Source organism: Echinops telfairi, unplaced genomic scaffold (genome assembly GCF_000313985.2).
Source record: "Echinops telfairi isolate 266 unplaced genomic scaffold, ASM31398v2 ScPeMD7_8;HRSCAF=38, whole genome shotgun sequence".
NCBI classification, from domain to species: domain Eukaryota; kingdom Metazoa; phylum Chordata; class Mammalia; order Afrosoricida; family Tenrecidae; genus Echinops; species Echinops telfairi.
Window position 1 is genome coordinate 20,451,218 of NW_022103905.1, and position 19,444 is coordinate 20,470,661.

Here is a 19,444-nt window from a genome sequence, read left to right on the forward strand (position 1 = left end):
ATCCCCGTTTCCATTCAGCAACTGGTCCACGCTTTGTCTCACGACACTGTTTGCAGTGCTACACGTGATCCCCGTTTCCATTCAGCAACTGGTCCGCACTTTGTCTCACAACACTGTTTGCAGTGCTACACGTGATCCCCATTTCCATTCAGCAACTGGTCCACGCTTTGTCTCACAGCACTGTTTGCAGTGCTACAGCGTGATCCCCGTTTCCATTCAGCAATTGTCCACGCTTTGTCTCACAACACTGTTTGCAGTGCTACACGTGATCCCCGTTTCCATTCAGCAACTGGTCCACGCTTTGTCTCACAACACTGTTTGCAATGCTACACGTGATCCCACGTCCTCCCCGTGCTTCCCACTCCATTTGCCCTTCTTTCCGGCCTCCTGCCTTCCGAGCACAGGCTGCCCTGCTCATCTCCTGTGGCTGATGGGCCTTAGGTGTGCCTGCCTCCCAGAAGTGCTCTACACTGTTTAGGCCTATTTTTTAAGCTGAAGGTTAAGCTGCGGGAGACATCTGAATTGTGACTCCCCACGTGAGGTCATACTGTGGTGTGGTAGCGTGGTAGCTCCTTTTATGTGTAAACTTCCATGAAAAGAAAAGTCATACAAAGGAAAGAATAAGAGTGCTTGTATTTCATAACTATTAAGTTTTATGGTAAATGTGTTCCAGAGTTAATAGCGCAATCATCATTTTCATTTAGGGAAAAAAATATGCTTTGAGATTACTATCTTTAGAATGATAATTTGTGGTCTGTTTTTTAAAGAATGCAAAAGAGTTTATAACATATATAATAAAAATCTTATATTTCAAAGAAAGGGTATCTGAGGACTACACAAACTATGGGATATCATTTTTGCTAATTAAAGCTCCTCGATAGGACAAGATGTAACATAGGGAAGAGAGATGTGACAGTATTGGTCCATACTTACATTATATCAGTATTCTATAAATGCCAAAGATGACAAAACATAAGATATTCCAGATATATACTTATTTACACCAAAGCACCTACTGATAATTACCTAAGGACTAAGAGATAGATAATAATTGTAGTAGGAGGTGGGAGGCCAGCTCCCCATCACAAACCATGGGTTCAGTAAGCACAATTACAGGGTTGAGATATATCAATATATTAAAGTCATCGCGAGCATGAGAGATAAAAAAGATATTACAATAATGGAGTCAGACACATTTCATGGTAGCATTGCTCACCTCAGCCTGGCTTGGTGGTCCACGTGGAGAGGGGGAAGGGAAGGAGGACAAAGGGAAATGGAAACAGGGGAGGAGAGGGAGCCAAGGTGAGGTCAAGGGAGGTGCAGGGAGAGGGGAGGGGAGGGGAGGAGAGGAGAGGAGAGGAGAGGAGAGGAGAGGAGAGGAGAGAAGAAAGATCTCTATTGCTAACTTAGGCCTATATACCTTTTGGGGGTGTGCAAGCCCACTAATTACAGGTAAAGACATACATCACAGGAAGGGGTTGCACTATAGGTTATACAGCAACGAGAGGGGGTGGTCTAGGGACATAACACGCAATAGGAAGAGGATGGATTGGGGGTATACATGTGACAAGATGGGTGGATCCTAGAGTCAGGATGGCAGACGGATTGATAGGAACCATTATCAGTAGGGTGTAAACCCCACCTACAGGAACCAAATAGATGACTGCAGGCCTGTGCATTGTCTTTAACAGCAGGGAGCGACCCACTGCAGTCTGGCAAATGATCACCCTCAGGGAGGATGCCTGCAAGCATCTGACCTCCCCCTACAAATAATAATAAAATGAGTGCCCTGATGAAATTTTAAAAAGACAAAAGTTAAAAAATCTTCTATTAAGTTGGGCTCGAATCTACCAAAAAGAAGTAACAACAGCTTAATTCTTTCAGCAGATAGTGCTATTTCACGCCTCTGCCATCACAGAAAATAAAGGATAGTTAAATAAATTGATGGCATCACCCCTTATATAGCAGCATGTAACAATACTAGTTAAGAATCATCTCTTTCACAACTGTGCACAGTTCATTGCAAAATAGGGTCTGAAAGCATTGGCCTATACTCTCGACCCTAAAGTTGTGTTTCCTCTTTTCTTACCTTCGCCGAAATTTTTAGCAGATTCTCATCAACACTAGGAGGACACAGGAAATCCTCAAATGAACACTGCCAGTCAATGGACATATGGCTCAGGATCTCAACTTCCTTTATACACATCACTCGCCTGTTTGGGAAAAGGCAATAAATTATGAATGTTCAAGACAGCTAACTCACTCTGTTAATGGCAAAGGTAACTTAGTAAAAATGGAACTTAGCACTTGAAAAGAAAAATAACTTGCTTTTTTTTTTTTTTGAAGCCAGATAAAGAGGAAATAGAGCATACCTAACAAGTAACAAAGCCGACTTTCAAAAACCCCTTCTGCCAATCTCACAGAATTCAGGAAAGTAACAGTCGTTCATTTTGTTGGTAAGGTGAAAAAAAGGATAACAAAATACTTCAGGAGCAGGCTGCGCTCTCACCTGGGGAGCAATAAAGGTAGAAGTCCCTCAACATGCTTTACCGGGAAAACTATCGATTGCTCGTTCCTGTCAGTCACTGGTGTCTTCTAGTCAAGAATGAGGATGTGGGAAATGTCAGCAAAGATTCAGTTTAGGCTGACTAATCAATATCAGACTTAAACACTTCAGCATTAACATCACACCACCCTGAGCTGCCTTCTTCTGCAATAAACAGAAATAAAACATATACACCCTGAAGAGACATCCACAGTCTCTTTAGTGTCTTATCAAGAGAAATTACTGAGACAGCCACCGTTGGTTTGAAGTTCCAATACCAGAAAGGGAAACCAAAAAAGTAAAAAGGGTTGTTGGTGAATCTGACACATAACATCTAGGAGACACAGGCCTGGGGCTTCCTCGGCTAGCAGGAGAAAGACACACTGAGTGAGTGCTGCAGCACGGTCAGGTGAGCTCTGTACAAGGAAAGTCTTGGGGGCACAGTACAGAGGGACCGGCATGTTCCTAAAGCTGGTGACTGCAGAGCCAATTCTTGAACGGAGGGAATTCTCTATGGGGAAAAGGACGTGATAACCCACAGAAAAGAGGGAGAGTGCACTGAAAGGCACAGTTGTGCAAAGGGGGAGCTCCATTTGGGTTATATGCAAATCTGTAGGTGGAGTGCCGAATGAATACCGAGGAAAGATAAAGTCCACTGGGGTTGGACTTTGGAGAGAGAGAATGTGTGTGTGCTGTTGGGGTTTCTTTTTCTGATTTACCACCACCACCTCCACCCACACACAAACACCCTTCATGGCATTCCGACTCGAACACACAGGTCCTGGGAAACCTCGGCTCAGTAAATGGTGAGAGGTGGCACAGACTGGCAGCAAACCATCCCAGTAGGAAGTTACTGTAGTAGCCGACTCAGGAGACAACGAGAGCCTCGATCGCGGCCGTGCTAGTGAAGAAGAAAGGGTGATGGGAGAGGCAGTCCTGGGTCCAAGTGAGGTCAGCACAACTTCACCAAGGCGAATGAAGACACTTGGAATACATGAGGAAAAGGGACGACATGATTATTTACCAAGTCCAGACACTTCTGTCTAGATAATGCTGTGAATGCGTTCACTTCTTCTGATTAAGCTTCTCTTTAAAGACGCAGGCTGGTCTAGCAGTTTGACTCCTATCTTCCACCCTTCCTTCCTCTCCTACCCAGGCAACTATTTTATTTATTGAGGGATATCATGCAGATTTTTCCTGCTGTCAATACTTTTCTCTAACCCTAATCCCTACTTCCCTAATCCTACAAAACACATCACTCAGACGGTTCTAAAACTTATTAGTCAACAACTACCACTTTGTGGGAATTAATTTAGGGTAAATCAAAGAAAAAGGAAGTACCAAAAATACAGTATAAAAGAATGATGTGTAGGACCCAACAGGAGATCTAGGGATGACCCCTGAATAACAAAGGAAGAAACTGAGATACTACAAACCTCACATCCTAAAGAAACCCACTTGATAAACAGAGAGATAAAGAAAAATGAAAAAAACATGGTACAAGGACCAGGGAAAATATGGAAGAAAAGAAAAATCCATGAACTCAAAGATAACCACAAGAATTACAGCCAACAAGCGAAACAATCAACCAAATATGCAAAAGTCTCCAAAGATAAGACTGAGGTGGGACACCATCAAGAGAAACAACCTATGTTTCACTGGGACCCTGGAATGGGAAGACTCAAACATCTGCAGAGAAAACACTAAGCGAACTCCCGGTTGAAAATTTCCCTAATATCACAGAGGAGGAGACAAGAACTATTCAGGTAACAGAGAACCCAAAATAGACTAAAATCCAGGAAAAAAACTACCAAGTCAAATTATCCAAGTTCAAGGAAAAGGAGAGAATCTTGAAGGAAGCTAGAGACAAAGAACTTTACTTACAAAGGAAGTCCTACAAGGGTCAGCTCGGACATCTCAAGAGAAACTAGGCAAGCAGGAAGACAACAACGGAGCAACATAGGCTGAACTTGAGAGAAAGCAACTGCCAACCCAGAACCCAGCACACATGAAGGAGAAATAGAAGTGCTCCCAAACCAAGAAAACTTAAAATTCACACAAACAAAACAAGCATTAAAAAATATATATTAACTGGATCTCTATGGTCAGAAAATCAACAACAGTACACAAACATGAACCACCACAATGTACAATGCCTCCCAGAAACCAACACACTGAAAAACACCGCAGATCTAGAGGGAGAACAAAGACAAAAATAAACACACACACACCCAAAGTACCAAATACAAATACTACAAAATGACACCAACCAATTCACATTTATCAACAATAACAATAATGGATTAAATGCACCAATCAAAAGACTAAGCACCAGACTGCATTAGGAAACGAGTCATCAATGGGCTGTCTTCAAGAGCTACACCTCAAACTCACCAACACAAACGGGATCAGAAGATGAAGGAAACCCTGTCAAGCCAATGGCAACCAAAAAAGGCAGGAGTGGCAGGAGTAGTGTTTTCATCTACGATAAAACAAGTCAACTTTTAACACCTCACTTGAAGTCAGTACCTATTTGTAACCATGAGAGTTGACTTCTTAGCTCCTGGGATGCTACAGTGGTATCTGTAGGTCTCTTCTTCTAGCTTCTTGACGCGGTTCTGAAAAGGAAACCGGCTTAAGACTTGGGAAAACATCCAAATAGTAGTTCAATGGTTTGTATTAGTTAATTATGATAAAGGTGCTAGTTAATTTTAATAAAGCTTTATTAAAAACCAAAGCACACTTCTACATATTAACCTATGACACTACAAAATACGTGTATCATGTTCATAAATTAACTTCCATTGTCTTAGAAGACAAATATATATATTAAATGCTTACCAAGTGATTTTCCAGGTAAAATGTATTTCGTGACATCATAACTTTGAAACACTTTAAAATATCTACCAGAACCCATCACACATTTCCATTAATAAGCATATAAGTACATATGAATAGAAAATCGACACATGATCGTGACATAGCCTAACATCTGCTACATTGTCACAGTAGGGATCTGTGAACCTAGTGCAACAGAATACACAACCTGAAACTGTGCTGCTGCAACTTTTTTCAGAGGAGCGATCATCTTTGGTGTCAGCTTTTCTTTTTTAAGGATCTATGATCTCCCTCAAAGGTTAGGAACCATTGACTTTCATAGAGGCCCATATTACACACATACAAGAGTCCAGGAACACTTATATTTACTGTTTTCGTTTTACAGATTAAACATGCATGAGAAGCACATTTCTGTATGGAATTACATTGCTGACACAGAAAAAGAAAATGTAATGACAGGATTAATGCAAACATGAAAAATTTCTCAATTTCAAAAGAGCTGGCAGTATTGATTGCTAAGGACATATACATGCAAGTATAAAGGGTATCACATTAAAGTACATTTATTTTCCTTTTCAACTCTTTCAAACTGATTATGACTTACACTAGTCAATACATTGACATTAAAAACAAAATAAAATTATTATTCTATAGAGTGCTAATAAAATATTATATTGACTTTACAATGTGTGATTATAGATCAGGAGATAAAATACTTGAAAATGCAGAATATAAGTACACTTAATAAATACCTAATAAATAAAACCTTAAAAATGTACAACCAAGAATACAATATCATTAAAAGGTTAAGATCATAAGCAAGGACAGCACACGGAAACATTATCAACTCAATGGCTAAGTGCACTTGGTCCGTCATTCCCTTAGGATTACAAAAGTCATAAGCAGGAAGATAAGTCTCTGGGGAAGAATTGGAGGTTCATCTTCAGAATGAGTATCAGAGAAGAGTCCAGTTTTCACATCAATAGTCACGTTTTATATTTTGGCTGTGTGAATTAGATACAAATCATTATTATTTATGCCTTACTTCTTCTTCTAAGGGGAAAATGGGAAGCAAATCTAATTATTTAGAGGACTAATTTTCATCTCTGAAAGTGACCAACAGCGATTAACCCCCTCTCCATCGCCTGTTTGTTCTTGTTGACAGAGGACCGCACTTCACACCAGGGCTCCACTTGGCTCTTCCCAGTTCCTTTATGGGCTCAGAAATGAAACTGAAGCACATCTGAATTGTTAAAATTTGAGTGAACCGTAGCTAACAGAAAGAGGAAAAACCATGGGTTGAAGCCCTACTAGAAACATAATCTCCCCCTTAAAAAACAGGGGCAATGGATGTGTTGCATAGCAACCAAATCTCTTGGCCACTGAATTTTAAGCAACGCCAGAAGCAACAGTGCTTCCTTCGGCGGTGGTGGCTGATCCCAGAGCTTTAATGCGTCTCTCTGTGCCACCTACAACCCAATCCCACAGCCACTGAGCTGGTTTCCATTGACAGCAACCCGGCAGGACAGAGTAGAGCTGTCGGTCTGGGTTCCCAAGACTGTAAATCATTACGCAAGCAGGCAGTGCCATCTTTCTTTTGCATGAAGCACTATTTTAAAAAAGCTGATTGTCAGTGCTGCTGAAATATACTGCCTTCTGAGATTAAGATATTAAGGTCCTAGAACAGTAGTCAAGATTAGTTACCAAAGTATTCAAGATCACTCCCAGAATTCACATTTAATAACTTGGCAATATTTAGCAAAATCTCTTAACTTGGTAATTCCATTTCGAGGTTCATCGTGTGTTAGTAAACTAAGGGAAACAATGTTAATGCCACAGTGAAGAACGGATATGCCAACAAGGGGACCACAGTGGACCGCAACGCGAGAACTGAGATGTCCGGGAAGCGGAAAGAACATGTAAAATAATATGGTAGCAATGCCAAGAGGGGGCGGGGAGGGGAAACCATCACAAAGATCTACAGATAACAGTCAGTGTAAAACAGGAAAAAAATGATAAATTATCAAGGGTTCATGAGAGAAGGAGGGTGGGGGAGGGGAGAAATGAGCTGATACCAAGGGTTCAAATAGAAAGAAAATGTTTTGAGAATGATGATGGCAACATATGTACAAATGTGCTTCACACAATAGATGGATATATGCATTGTGCTAAGAGCTGTACGAGCCCCCAGTAAAACGATTTTAAAAAAACATAGAGTGATTATCCTAGGAGAAGAGAGACTAAACAGGAATTATGTGCTATGAAAACATACTGGATGACTTTGCAACGTTCAAAGCCTTGTTAGTAAAGAGCACCGGAGAAAACTAGGGGAAAGAAAAGGGGTAAATCAAAACACCCACAAATAAATTATTTATCATGTTCCCAAACCCAAGGTCTAGGAAAATACCATTTTATAATGCAGTGCTTTCTTAATATTGATATTTTGTTACAGTTGGTCCCTTAAGGATAGAAGTCTTTGGATGTACAAAGGGGAGAACATGCAACAGACAATAACAAATATATGTTATCCAACTAACTGATCAAAGCAAGGTCAATAACAAATGAAATAGCTTGAGTTTTAATCATCCTTGCCTTATCTTGCTAATAACCATGGGAGGAAAAAAACAAAATTTCTCATTCGTATACAACCATTCTCCTTCTTCTAGTGGCCATAACAATAAGTTAAAAAGTTTGTCTAATATCATACAAAAATCACACAAAAAAACCCAAGATGACTATGTAATTTGCTAAAATACTAAAAGGTTTCCTATTAGTAGTGTTTTATAACATGTAGTTTTTAGAAATCACAGTCATATGGGAAAAGGTAACACTAACAGAAAAACACAAAGAAGAAAAATTTAATGAGCTAACAGAGTTCTCAAAAACAGTCTTATTGAAATCTAAATATATCCAGGAAAATTAAAAATCATTACATTTACCTAAGAAGGGGCAGTAATTATTAGTGATGATTTAAGCAATATATTTAATTAGCTAGTGTGCTTGAGCCTCACGGAAAATTTTATATGTATGCAACAGTTTTGTAACCCAGTTATCTAGGCACAAGAAAAGTTTGCCAAATACAGTTCCAAGCTATCTTTGGATGTCACTCTTGCTTCAATTTATACTTTTCAAAAATCATATACAAGGGGATCCTCCGCCCCTCCCCCTGCCCCCCAAAAATAGAATCGTGTTGGGGAGAGCATTGCTTCACATTTCTACCACTAGGCAAGCATCGAGCAACTTCCTCTGAGTTAATGCACCCAGTGGCATCACGTGGGAAGGTTCTCTCTGGTCACAGTGAATTTTTTCATAAAAGCTGTTTCACTCGAATCTCATTTTTTGTGATGGCTGATTTAGAAACCAGCGTGCAGTTGTGAAATTTTGTTTCCTGCTCGGGAAAAAATGCCGCAGAAACTGTTGTGAAGTTGAATGCAGCTTACAAGGACAGCACTATGGGAAAAACTCTATGTACAAGAAGTTTTCTCATTTCAAAAAACGTGAAATGTCAATTGATGACAAATCTTGTTGTGGATGTCCATCAACTTACCAAACAGATGAAAATGTCTACTTGTAGTGCATTTGGTCAGACTGTTAATCAAGCTTTCTATTTAGAGGTTCTGAAAAGATTGTGTAACAGTTCATGACAAAAAGGCCTGATTTGTGGCAGAGGGGGACAGGTTTTGCCACCACAACCATGCAGCTGCTCATGCAGCCATCTCAGTGCACCACTTTGAGGCAAAAAACCAGCATGCCTTCTCTTGCTCCACACACCTGACCTCACTCCATGTGACTTCTTTTGTTTTAGCAAATGAAGAAGGCTATGTAAGGACAGTGATTTGAAGCCGTACAAGATGTGAAGATAAAAACATGGAAGGGCTGTCAGCCATTCAAACAGATGAGTCTGAAAAATGTTTCCAAGAATGGAATCACAGATTTGACAAATGTATTAAGTATAATAGAGAATACTTTAAAGATGGTGATAAGATTGTTTTGTAAAAAAACTTAAATGTCTAGCTTTTGGGGGGGGGGATCCAGTTTTCTTGGTGTACCTAGTATACTCCAAATTAACAGTTACAACTAATACTTTCATTCCCTTCAAATATACTACACATTAAATATAAGTTTTTACTTTGGTTTCAATTGCAGAATGCAGGAAATTTGCTAACTAAATACTTAAATACTGCTACGTCAAATGAAACACTCCTATCGTCTACTAAAAAAAAAAATCTAACCATCACTTATCATTCTGAAAATCAACTATGGAAACATTAGTATCAAAATGATAATTTAGTCTTTTTTACTCATTAAGATAATGAATCCTTTGTCAGGACTTAAAAGCAAATATTGTTGGCTTATAAAAATGATGTCTATATATGCAAGTATCACATAAGTAATTTCTCTAATTAGATGTTCAACTTCTATTTATATTAATCAAATCTTAACAATCATGAAATAAATATCACCAACAAGGAGATTCAATTTTTGTCAAGCATAAATACTAAAAGCTGGGACTGATGCAGTATAACATAACTATAAAATGATTGCTGTTTATTTAGCAAGAGCACTGAGCAGTTAAAACAACAACAACAACAAAGAGTGCAGGAAATATTCTCAAAATTCATGTACCAACTCTTCTCTGAGGTCTAATTCCAGATCCAACATAGATGGCATTTTCTACCCAAGTCTCGTAAGTTCAGTAAACTAAGATGGTTTATGAAACAACAAGTATGGAATTCCATCATTAGGATTCACAAACATAAGGGACACAGTCACTAGATTTGAACATAATTGTCCCTTTAAAAAAAAATTTTACCTGAAATTCACATGACTATCATACGAAAAGATTAAAAAATTTTAAATGATAACAAAACAGGTGCTTCTAGAGCTCAATAAAGTCTTTCAAGCCACTCAATGGAGAAGAGAGCTGATTCCCTACATCTTGAATCTTTATGTTGATCTCTTATTTCTGTACAGAATTACCAGGAATGCCACCGGCTTTATTCATAGTCGAGCCCCTACTAACAGAAGAGTCCCATGAAGGTGAGACTTGTTATATAACATGAAAATTGACCCTCAACCTACATAATTCAAAGATAGTCAACTAATAACCACAGTTTTGATTTTTAAGGATGAAATCAAGTAGTAGTATAGGAAACATTTACTCCTGTATTTCCAGTTCTTGCTGTGTAGGCAGAAAAAGAAAGAAAATAAAGTTAGAAGCATGCAGAAAGATAAAATCTAATCACATACAATAAAATCCAAAGGCTAAGAACAATGAAGAATCAATCACTTTATTTAAAAATCAAAGTATGAAACTATAAATAAACTTCTTTTGGAAGAAAGTCGTCATGGAGGGAGAACAGTAATTTATAAACATACACATATCAATTAAATGCAGTAGTTAAATCTAAAATATAAGAAAAAATCTTTTTAAAAAATTAAAGTTTAAAAACATACAAATAAACTAATTCGGTTCCAGGAAAAGGAAGCATTTTCCAGTGACCCAGGGTTAACAACAGTAACTAAATGAGCTGCCACGGAAAGGGTCAGACAGCCCACAGCTGCTTCTATGGTCTTCCTTTCTGTGCCAAAACACTGCGCTCTTGTGAAAATGAAAAGCCATTTTCATTTCCCATACTATGCTACAACAAGACCAGATATTGAAATCCTACTCTACAAACCATGTTCCTAGTGCAAGCTCAATGAAGTTCATGAATTAGGAACTTCAAAAATAATAAAATCCTGGTCATGACCATAAAGAATAAAACTCACCTCAAATAACTCAGAGCCCTCAGACTCCTGCCTGTCGTATGGCCGGATGATGCCATCCTCGTGAATCAGGCGAGGGGGACGGAGGCTGGACACTTCCTCAGTTGATTCTGCTGCCCTACATAAAGCAAAGAACAAAACAAAATATGCCAGAGCCTTTCAAAGTGGTGTGCACGTATACATTGATTAAACTGTGTTACATCTCACAGTACATCAGGATTTGAGAAAGCAATCAAAGTAACTTAAAATAGCTTGAACAAAATGACGCAACAGATATTATAAACAAGTCTGTTCGACTCCCCCACACCTGCACTTTTAAACATTTTTTAAAGAAAATATCAAAAAATAGAAGCAGACCCGAGGCTGTCCTAGTCTGCCCTAGTCTGGGAGCTCAGCTAAAACGTGCTGGTATGGTGACACAGCTTCTAACAGCACAGAAGTGATGATATGGAGTCACTAACGACTCGAAGCCCACTCAAGAGCACCAAGTAGCAACAACAACGACGACCGGTTGTCTACTCCTTGCCTGGCATACAATAGGTACCAGAAAACACTTGCTGAAGGAATGAAAAATCAAACCATAAAAAAGGTCTTGACCTTTCTGGTTGCACTCAACTATGTGAACCTGCCATTGCTTTCCATCAATCTCTAAGATGCTTACAGGCAAAGGAGCTAACCTAGTAATGTGTCCTCGAACCAATTAGCACACAGACCCAGACCTTACACACAGTATGTACTCAATTACCTCTGAATTCCTTGGAAGGTGCTGCTAGCCATGTCTATGATGCCCCCTGTCGGACGAGCCACAGCACCCACAAGCCCCTTTCCAATTCCTTTAAAGAATCCAGCAGCTCCCTCTTTTTTGGCACCTTTAGAAAGGCAAATACAATGAATAAATAAAGATATCTTTTAAAATAAGTAAGTTGAATGCAACAAACACCCGAGCCAGGTACTGAGCTGTTTGCCCCAGGTGGCTTCTAGGCTTTGGCTTTCCAAAGAAGTTAAATGTAACCCTAGCATAATAAGATACTAGCTCTCAAAGCATGGACCACATCAGAAAAGCAAATTACTTGGCTCCACCTCAGACCTGAAACTGTGAGGCTGTACAAATCAGTAGCTATGAGTGGAAGTTGTGTAAATTAAATGGTTTTTAGTATATGCAGTGTTACAGTACAAGCAACCATTTCCAAAAGTGGCCCTGAGCAATCACTGCTCATTTCCCCCAATCTCTCTCTACACCAGTCCTAAGCATCTAACTACCCTTCTTCCATCTTTCCTAGCCTACTTTCTGTCTCTATAGACTTTGGATGAATTCTGGACATTTCATACAAATGTCTTTTGGAATTGGCTTGGTAAAAAAAACAAAAAGTTTCACTGTTTTTAAGGTACATCCATTTAGTGAAACGTATCAGCACTTCAGTTCCTATTTATGGCCGAATAATATTCTACTACATGCATAGATAACCTTCTACTTAACTACTCTCCAAGAGATGGACATTTGGGTTCCTCCCAGTTTTTTAATTTTAAGAATAATACTGCTCTGAGCATTCCTGTAAAGGTCTTTGTGTAAAGATGTTTTCCTTTCTATAGGAAACATATCTAAGAGTAGGATTTCTGTTGACATAAAGTTACTTTATGTACACCTCCTGAAGAACTGCCAGATTGTTTTACAAAGTGTTACACCATTTTACACTTCGCATCTTCCACATCCCACTGAAACACCCTGATTGGTGGGTGACATCTAGTCAGTTCTAACTCATGTAGCCGTCTGAACAACGGCCCAGGCCCGCTTCACTCTCCAGTCGCTGACCTGCTGGAGGCCACGGCTGCAGCCCCTGTGCCAATCCTTCTTTCTGGGCATCTTCATCTTTCCCACTGACCTTCTACTTTGCCAAGCCTGACGCCTTCCCTCCGGGGCTGGGTCCTCCTTTGGAGAACATGTCAACGTTTTTGAGATAAAATCTTAATAGCCTCAGTCTATTTTTTAATTGGTTCCTTGGGGACACGGCAGGGAAGGTTGGGAAATGAGGAGCTAATGATGAGTACAAGATTGAAAAAGTGTTCTAAAACGGATTTTGGTGATGATGGTACATCTCTTTATGTGCCTGAACTATTGGATTGTTTGATATGTAAATGATATACCAATAAAACTTGAAAATAAATAAAGTGAATGAAAGAAATAATAAAGTAAATGCTAAACAGATTTCAAAGGGTGTCTTCCCTCAGTACCCTTGGTTCTTGATTATATGTTAATCCTGAGCCGGCTGAATACTGGCCGATTCTTTCTGATACAGTAACTCTGGTATCTATCCCTTTCTGTCTTCTTTGATGCTTTCTGCACCATTCAAGTTTCCTCACTGAATCCTTCAATATTACAACTCAAGACTTGAATTTTCACTTCAGTTTGAGAAATGTCAAATGTGCTTTTACCTCTGCTTTTCTAATTCCAAATGCGTGCACATGTTAAAATACTTCACTTTGCCTTCCCAAGACACCCTTTGAGCAAGGAACCATTAATCCAGTTACTATCTCTATAGATTTACTGTCCTCGATTTCATATAAAGAAAACCATTAAAAAAAAACAGTAAAAAAGATAAAAACTTCAATCAAAAAATGGTAAAAATATTAAAAACTAGGACAAATTTAAATGGATCATAGGGAGATCAAATGATAGAGTGCTACAATTTAACCTAACTACATCTGCAACAATCCACTTTCTAATGCAGTCTGCATGTTGGCAAGACGATTCACATCCCTGATCCATGGTCGGAGGGGATTCACCAGGGGCTTAATCCACATGTATTTCCTCTTCTTTTTTTTAACTGAAACAGCTATAAAGTGAGTCAAAGGGGTGATCAAATGATATTACCTTTGTCTGCCATAGTCAACTTTATAATGCTCTGTCTGAAAACAGGGCAATTCACAGCCCTCAACTACGCTCAGAGGGGATTTTCCAGAGACTTAAAGCATGTATGGCCCCTGCAAATGGATTTTGGGCTTCCACTGTCATCCATCATAGCCCTCTGCAAACCAAGTGCTCACAATTTAAGCTCTGGTAGCGTCTAGATGTTTAAGAACAAGTTTCAGAATCCCTTAGAGAATCCAGTATGGTCTTATCTTTCTTTCTTGTATTTTCAGTTTTTCTTTCTTCGTGTTTGATGTCTTCTTACAACTTGACATGGTCTCTAAATTCAGATGGGATATATTCATGGTCATATTTTGTCTCTTACATACATAGTTTAATTTTCCTCAGCTTCAACTTGAATTTCATACGATTAAAACTGATGATTTGTTCCACAAGTGGCCCCTACCTTTGTTCTGACTGACAGTTTTTTTCCCAAAATCTCTTTCCCCAAATAACTTTTAAGTATTTCATCCAGTAAGGCCATATAAAATCTCGTTTGTATTGTTGAAATAGCAGTAATCTCAATGAATTTAATCATATAATCTACAGCATCATTTCTATAACATAGGCCATATTTTCTGACTACCAATTCCTTTTTTGTCTCCAACTTTTGCATTCCAATCACCAGAAATTTATATATGCATTTTGATAGCATGTTTGATCAATCCCAGGCTACAGCAGTTGGTGAAATATCTTCAATTCCATCATCTTTTGACATTTGTGGCTGCTTCTTAAATCTTTATAGTTGTGAGCTTGATTCGGAGCCAACGGGAAAGGTCGGGGGCCGAGGTGGTAGATGCCCAATTGCCTGGGTGCTGTGTTGGGACGGTCTCCAGTTAGAGAACAGAATCGGCATCGGGTGCGGGGTTTCGCTCCCGTCTCCTCCCAGACCGGCGTCCCCTTGGGAGCCGGGCATCCCCCAAGAAGAGTGAAGAAAATTCAAAGCTCAAGGAAACAGTGATTACAAAGGACCACCTGAATCACAGCCTCCACTACCCGGAGAGCAGAAGTACATCGTGCCCAGCTACCACTACTGACAGGAATATGAATGCCCCAACAGCCAAAAACTCAAGAAGGTGAACTGAAAAATTAATGCAGTATTTTCAGTCAATGATAGTCATCTTGAGCCCAACAACTGAACCTAACCTGTCAACTTTCTCTCGAACCATCTGGCCCAAATATAATATTTCCTTCAGCTTCAGCCAAAAGCCTAGTCTGGATTTTGTTTTGGTTGTAATAAAAAGCTTTATAAGAGGTAAACTGCCGATCACAGGAGCGGATGTGCCTCCCTGTTTTGCTCTACACAATGCACCACTGGATAGTCTTCATTCATCTGCCTGCCCCTCATCCCAAGCCAACCTGCACAAACGGCTTGAAGTATAAAGATCTGAATTGAGTCTCTTTTGCTGATTTGATGCATATGTAGTTTCGCTCAATCATGCTCTTGTTTAAATCTCTCCAAAAATTTTAATGAAAACAGGTTTTTAGCTAATTGAGAAATTTGCAGATTCTAAAGCTTTGCAGCGTTAAATGAGTGACATGGATTTAGAAATACTGCTTAAACTGGGTTTTCTATCTCAGATGAAATCTTACTGTGGCAAGAAACAATGAGCCATTTCTGAGCGCTATAAGGCCACCTAATTATCTTATAATTGTGGACAACCATTTAAAATTACTTGACAATTATCTTGAAAGATACTTAAGTATAGAATAAAATAATATTTTTAATTCTTTAAAAGGTACAAACTATAAAATGGTCACAAAAACGTGCTTACTTATAAGATCCTTGTGAGCTCTTTTCTGTTCATGCTTGAACATAAATATTTTATAATTTACTGTAAAAATTAATTTGTGTACCACCACCATAAATACTGAACATGGTGTTATGAAAATGACAATTTAATGAATAAAAATCATTCTAAATGCCATGATAAAAAAATCTTAATAGTTGTATTAACTAGTCTTCCATGTCGATGTGTGCACATTATCACTGACAGTGCTCCACTTCAGGATGTGTCTGTTTGGTGTATTATATAGGAAGGTTTTCATTAACTCAAAGTCATAAAGATTTCACCCTACATTTTATTCTAGGAATTACATACCTTCAAGTTCCTACATTAAGTTTATAACGCATTTGATTAAATTTTGCGAACAGTGTGAGGAAGTATCTCTCTGCCTGCCTTGACGTGTGGGTACCCAGGTGTCTGAGCACAATCTCCTATGTGAAGTACCTTGGCATCAACTGACTGAACACACGAGGGTTCGTTTCTAAACTTGCCGCTGGTTTAGGTGTCTGCTCTTATACCTGCACGACGCTATCTTAATCACAGCAGTTCGCAGTATGTTCCGAAATTGGGAACCGTGAGCTCTCCAAGTTCGTTCATTTTCATGACTGTTTTGACTACCTGGGGTACTCTGAAATTCCATATGGATTTTAGAATCACCTTATACATTTCTATGAAGAAGAGAGGTGAGATTTTACTACGGAAATTGAAAACGAGGTTATTTAAAAATAATTTTTTAAATGCGTCAGTTGCTATAAAGGGCTGAAGAACCTAGCACATACCCACAGGCCTGATGAAAACAGCGTGGGAAGTCTGGGTCACAGTTCACCACTTAGGGTGAAGGGAGACGTCGGACAGTGTGAGACGTGACAAAACAATAATAACTCATAAATCATCAAGGGTTCGTGAGGGAGGAGGGAGCGGGGAGGGAGGGGAAAAATGAGGAGCTGATCCCAAGGGCTCAAGTAGAAAGCAAATGTTTTGAGAATGATGATGGCAACAAATGTACAAATGTGCTTGACACAATGATGGATGGATGGATGGATGGATTGTGAAAAGAGTTGTATGAGCCCCTAATAAAATGAATAATAAAAAAAATGTACCACTTAATCTTTTGTATATTCATTACATAATAATTTTGAGACTATGAAATCAAAGTCAGTGAATCACTTAATCAATCATCTAGTAGCGCTAATGACTGGTAAGTTCACCATGCTCCAACCCTTCAGATCGACACAGGAGTGAAACCCCAACTTACCTTCCACGGGTTTTGTTATTATTCCAGTCACACCACCAAAAACTCCCTGGAAGAGAAATCAATCAGAAAGCATCATCTGAATGGGAGGAGCTTAATTTTAAGCTGACCACTAGAGGTCTCTATCGACATAGCAAAAATAACGAAGGAAAAATAAAATTCAGAACTCAATTCATAATATGAACAACATGCATTGTGGTTCTAAAAAGATTATATACCATGGCACATTTTAAATGAACTTGCCTTGTAGGAGTAAAATTTTCTATGAGAAAGAACAAGAAAGTACTTGAAAAGATTGTAAATTTCTCTCTGGCACTGATCAGCTATGGAACCGTGATTGATTCAAATGGTTCTTTTTGGTTTCTACGTGAGTAGAATGAGTCAAGTCAAATAATCATTAAAATGTAATTGTGAAATTTAACAAAGCTCATCCGTAGCTTGTGGGAAGTGAAAGTGGAAGGAGCACCCCAGCACAAGCAAAGTGCTTCAGAGGATGTGGGCTACAACATCAGAGCCCTTTCACACACCCAGTGGTAGTAGTGTGCTGAAATTATGTCCCAAATGAAAGCCTCAATGTGTAGACATCCTTAACAAATGTCCGAGTAACCCTAACTACTATAACTCACCGCGATCACATCAATCCCAACCCAAAGGGCCCCTAGCACAGAGGAGAGCTGCCCCTGTGCTTTTCCTAGTGTGCACGTTGTTATGGGCATAGAATGCCTCCTCTTTCTCCCACAGAGTGGCTGGTGGTTTCAACCCGCTGATCTTGGGTTTAGCAGCCCAATGCACAACCCACCAGGGTATATGGCTTCTCATACATAAATGTGTACAAAGGTAACTGAAAGGTACAGACTGAATTGAAAAGCTTACATACCACTGAGAAGGAATGGAGAAACAACCAAAGACCATTTTAGTTTTATCTGTAGTGTTTTAGTTATGTACAAGAAGAGTATTCATATTTTATTTGTATATTAAGGTACTGAAAAGTAATAAAAGACAATGCCTGGTTTGCAACACTTAACTTGTGCACGTCTTTTCTTAAGAATGGTCTGACGAGGATGAGCGGACGCACCCTCCTCCCTCCAGTTACCATCACTGAGCACACTCTCAGCTTCTTACTTCTCCTCCTTCCACCTAATGTTCACCTGCCATCATTACAGTGTCACCCCAGTTCACATGCCAAACAAAGTCTGGGAATTTTGGAAATAGATCTCGTGGTAAAACTTAACAGAAATCCCATAATGTAGCTGTACGGCTCCTTAACAACCCTGGAGTCACATATAGTGGCTCCGATTTTGAACCAGCAGCTAGAGAGCACACTTCACAACATATATAAAAGTTGAGAATTTCCTGAAGATTCAGCAGGAAACTTACTTGCAGCAAGCCCTTTCCTCCTCTGGCTAGGCTGTCTCCAAAATCTTTAGGCTGTCGACCCATTTCTTCTCTTCTTTTCTGCTGATACTCCTTGTCCATTGTGATTGCTGCCAACCCTTTCCCAACAGAGCCTGTGATTCTGGAGACAACGCCTGCAGCACCACCTGCCACAGGCCCAGAAAAGCCACACGGTTTCAATGATCACAATATACAGTATACAACTAAAGCTGTTGCTATTGTCGGGTGCATCGCTTCTATCTGACTCACGGGGGCCTCGTGCACCAGAACACTACTGCCTGAGACCGCTTTCTTGGCTGCAGTCTTTTCGAATGGAAGCCAATAGACCAAATTCAAATCCATTGTCATACAGGGTTTCCACGATTGTGGAACTTTACGGGAAGAGACATCCTCATCTCTCTCTTGCACAGTAGCAGGTGGATTTGAACCACAAAACTAGAAGGTAGGAGCCCAACACCTACCCCACATTGCCACCAAGACTCCTTATGGAAGCAGACAACCAAGTCTTTCTCCCACACAGGCTGCACAATTTTAATTGCCAATCTGTTCATTAATGGCCACAAGGGTTTCTTGCTTTAAATTAACATTTATACAATTCTCTCTTATACATAAAAAAATCCAGAAATGTGGTCTTCCTAATTCCCAAAGGCAAGGACGGTGAGACATTGTTTCATGTACTTTGGGCATGTACGTAATCAGGACAGATCAGTTCCTGGAAAACGACATCATGTTTGGTTAAGTAGCGGGGCAGCAAAAAAGAGGCAGAGCCCCCTACAGGGGACAATACTGGAGACACTGGGAATTGCACCCGATCTGATCCTGCCACACCGAGGCAAAACACTAAGGGCGTGCAACAGAAAAGCAAGGGGAACACAGCAATTAAGTCCCCAGGGAATGCCAAAAATAGACTTTGGGGCCAGGGGTTGGCACCCCATCAGACTAACCCGAAAACA

At 39.6% G+C, this 19,444-nt stretch overlaps 1 protein-coding gene across 1 annotated transcript in view; it reads right to left on the minus strand.

The window, feature by feature from the left end:
* The window catches only part of LOC101647014 (vacuolar protein sorting-associated protein 13C), a gene marked incomplete at its 5' end in the record, with an annotated part of 60,461 nt that overhangs the window by 3,435 nt on the left and 37,582 nt on the right, over positions 1–19,444 (minus strand). Inside the window, 6 exons of the mRNA XM_013006353.3 lie at positions 2,090–2,213; positions 5,075–5,163; positions 11,156–11,270; positions 11,898–12,021; positions 17,100–17,145; positions 18,474–18,637. Of these exons, the coding sequence (XP_012861807.3) occupies positions 2,090–2,213; positions 5,075–5,163; positions 11,156–11,270; positions 11,898–12,021; positions 17,100–17,145; positions 18,474–18,637 (662 nt within the window). The remainder of the gene's footprint in view (positions 1–2,089; positions 2,214–5,074; positions 5,164–11,155; positions 11,271–11,897; positions 12,022–17,099; positions 17,146–18,473; positions 18,638–19,444) is intronic.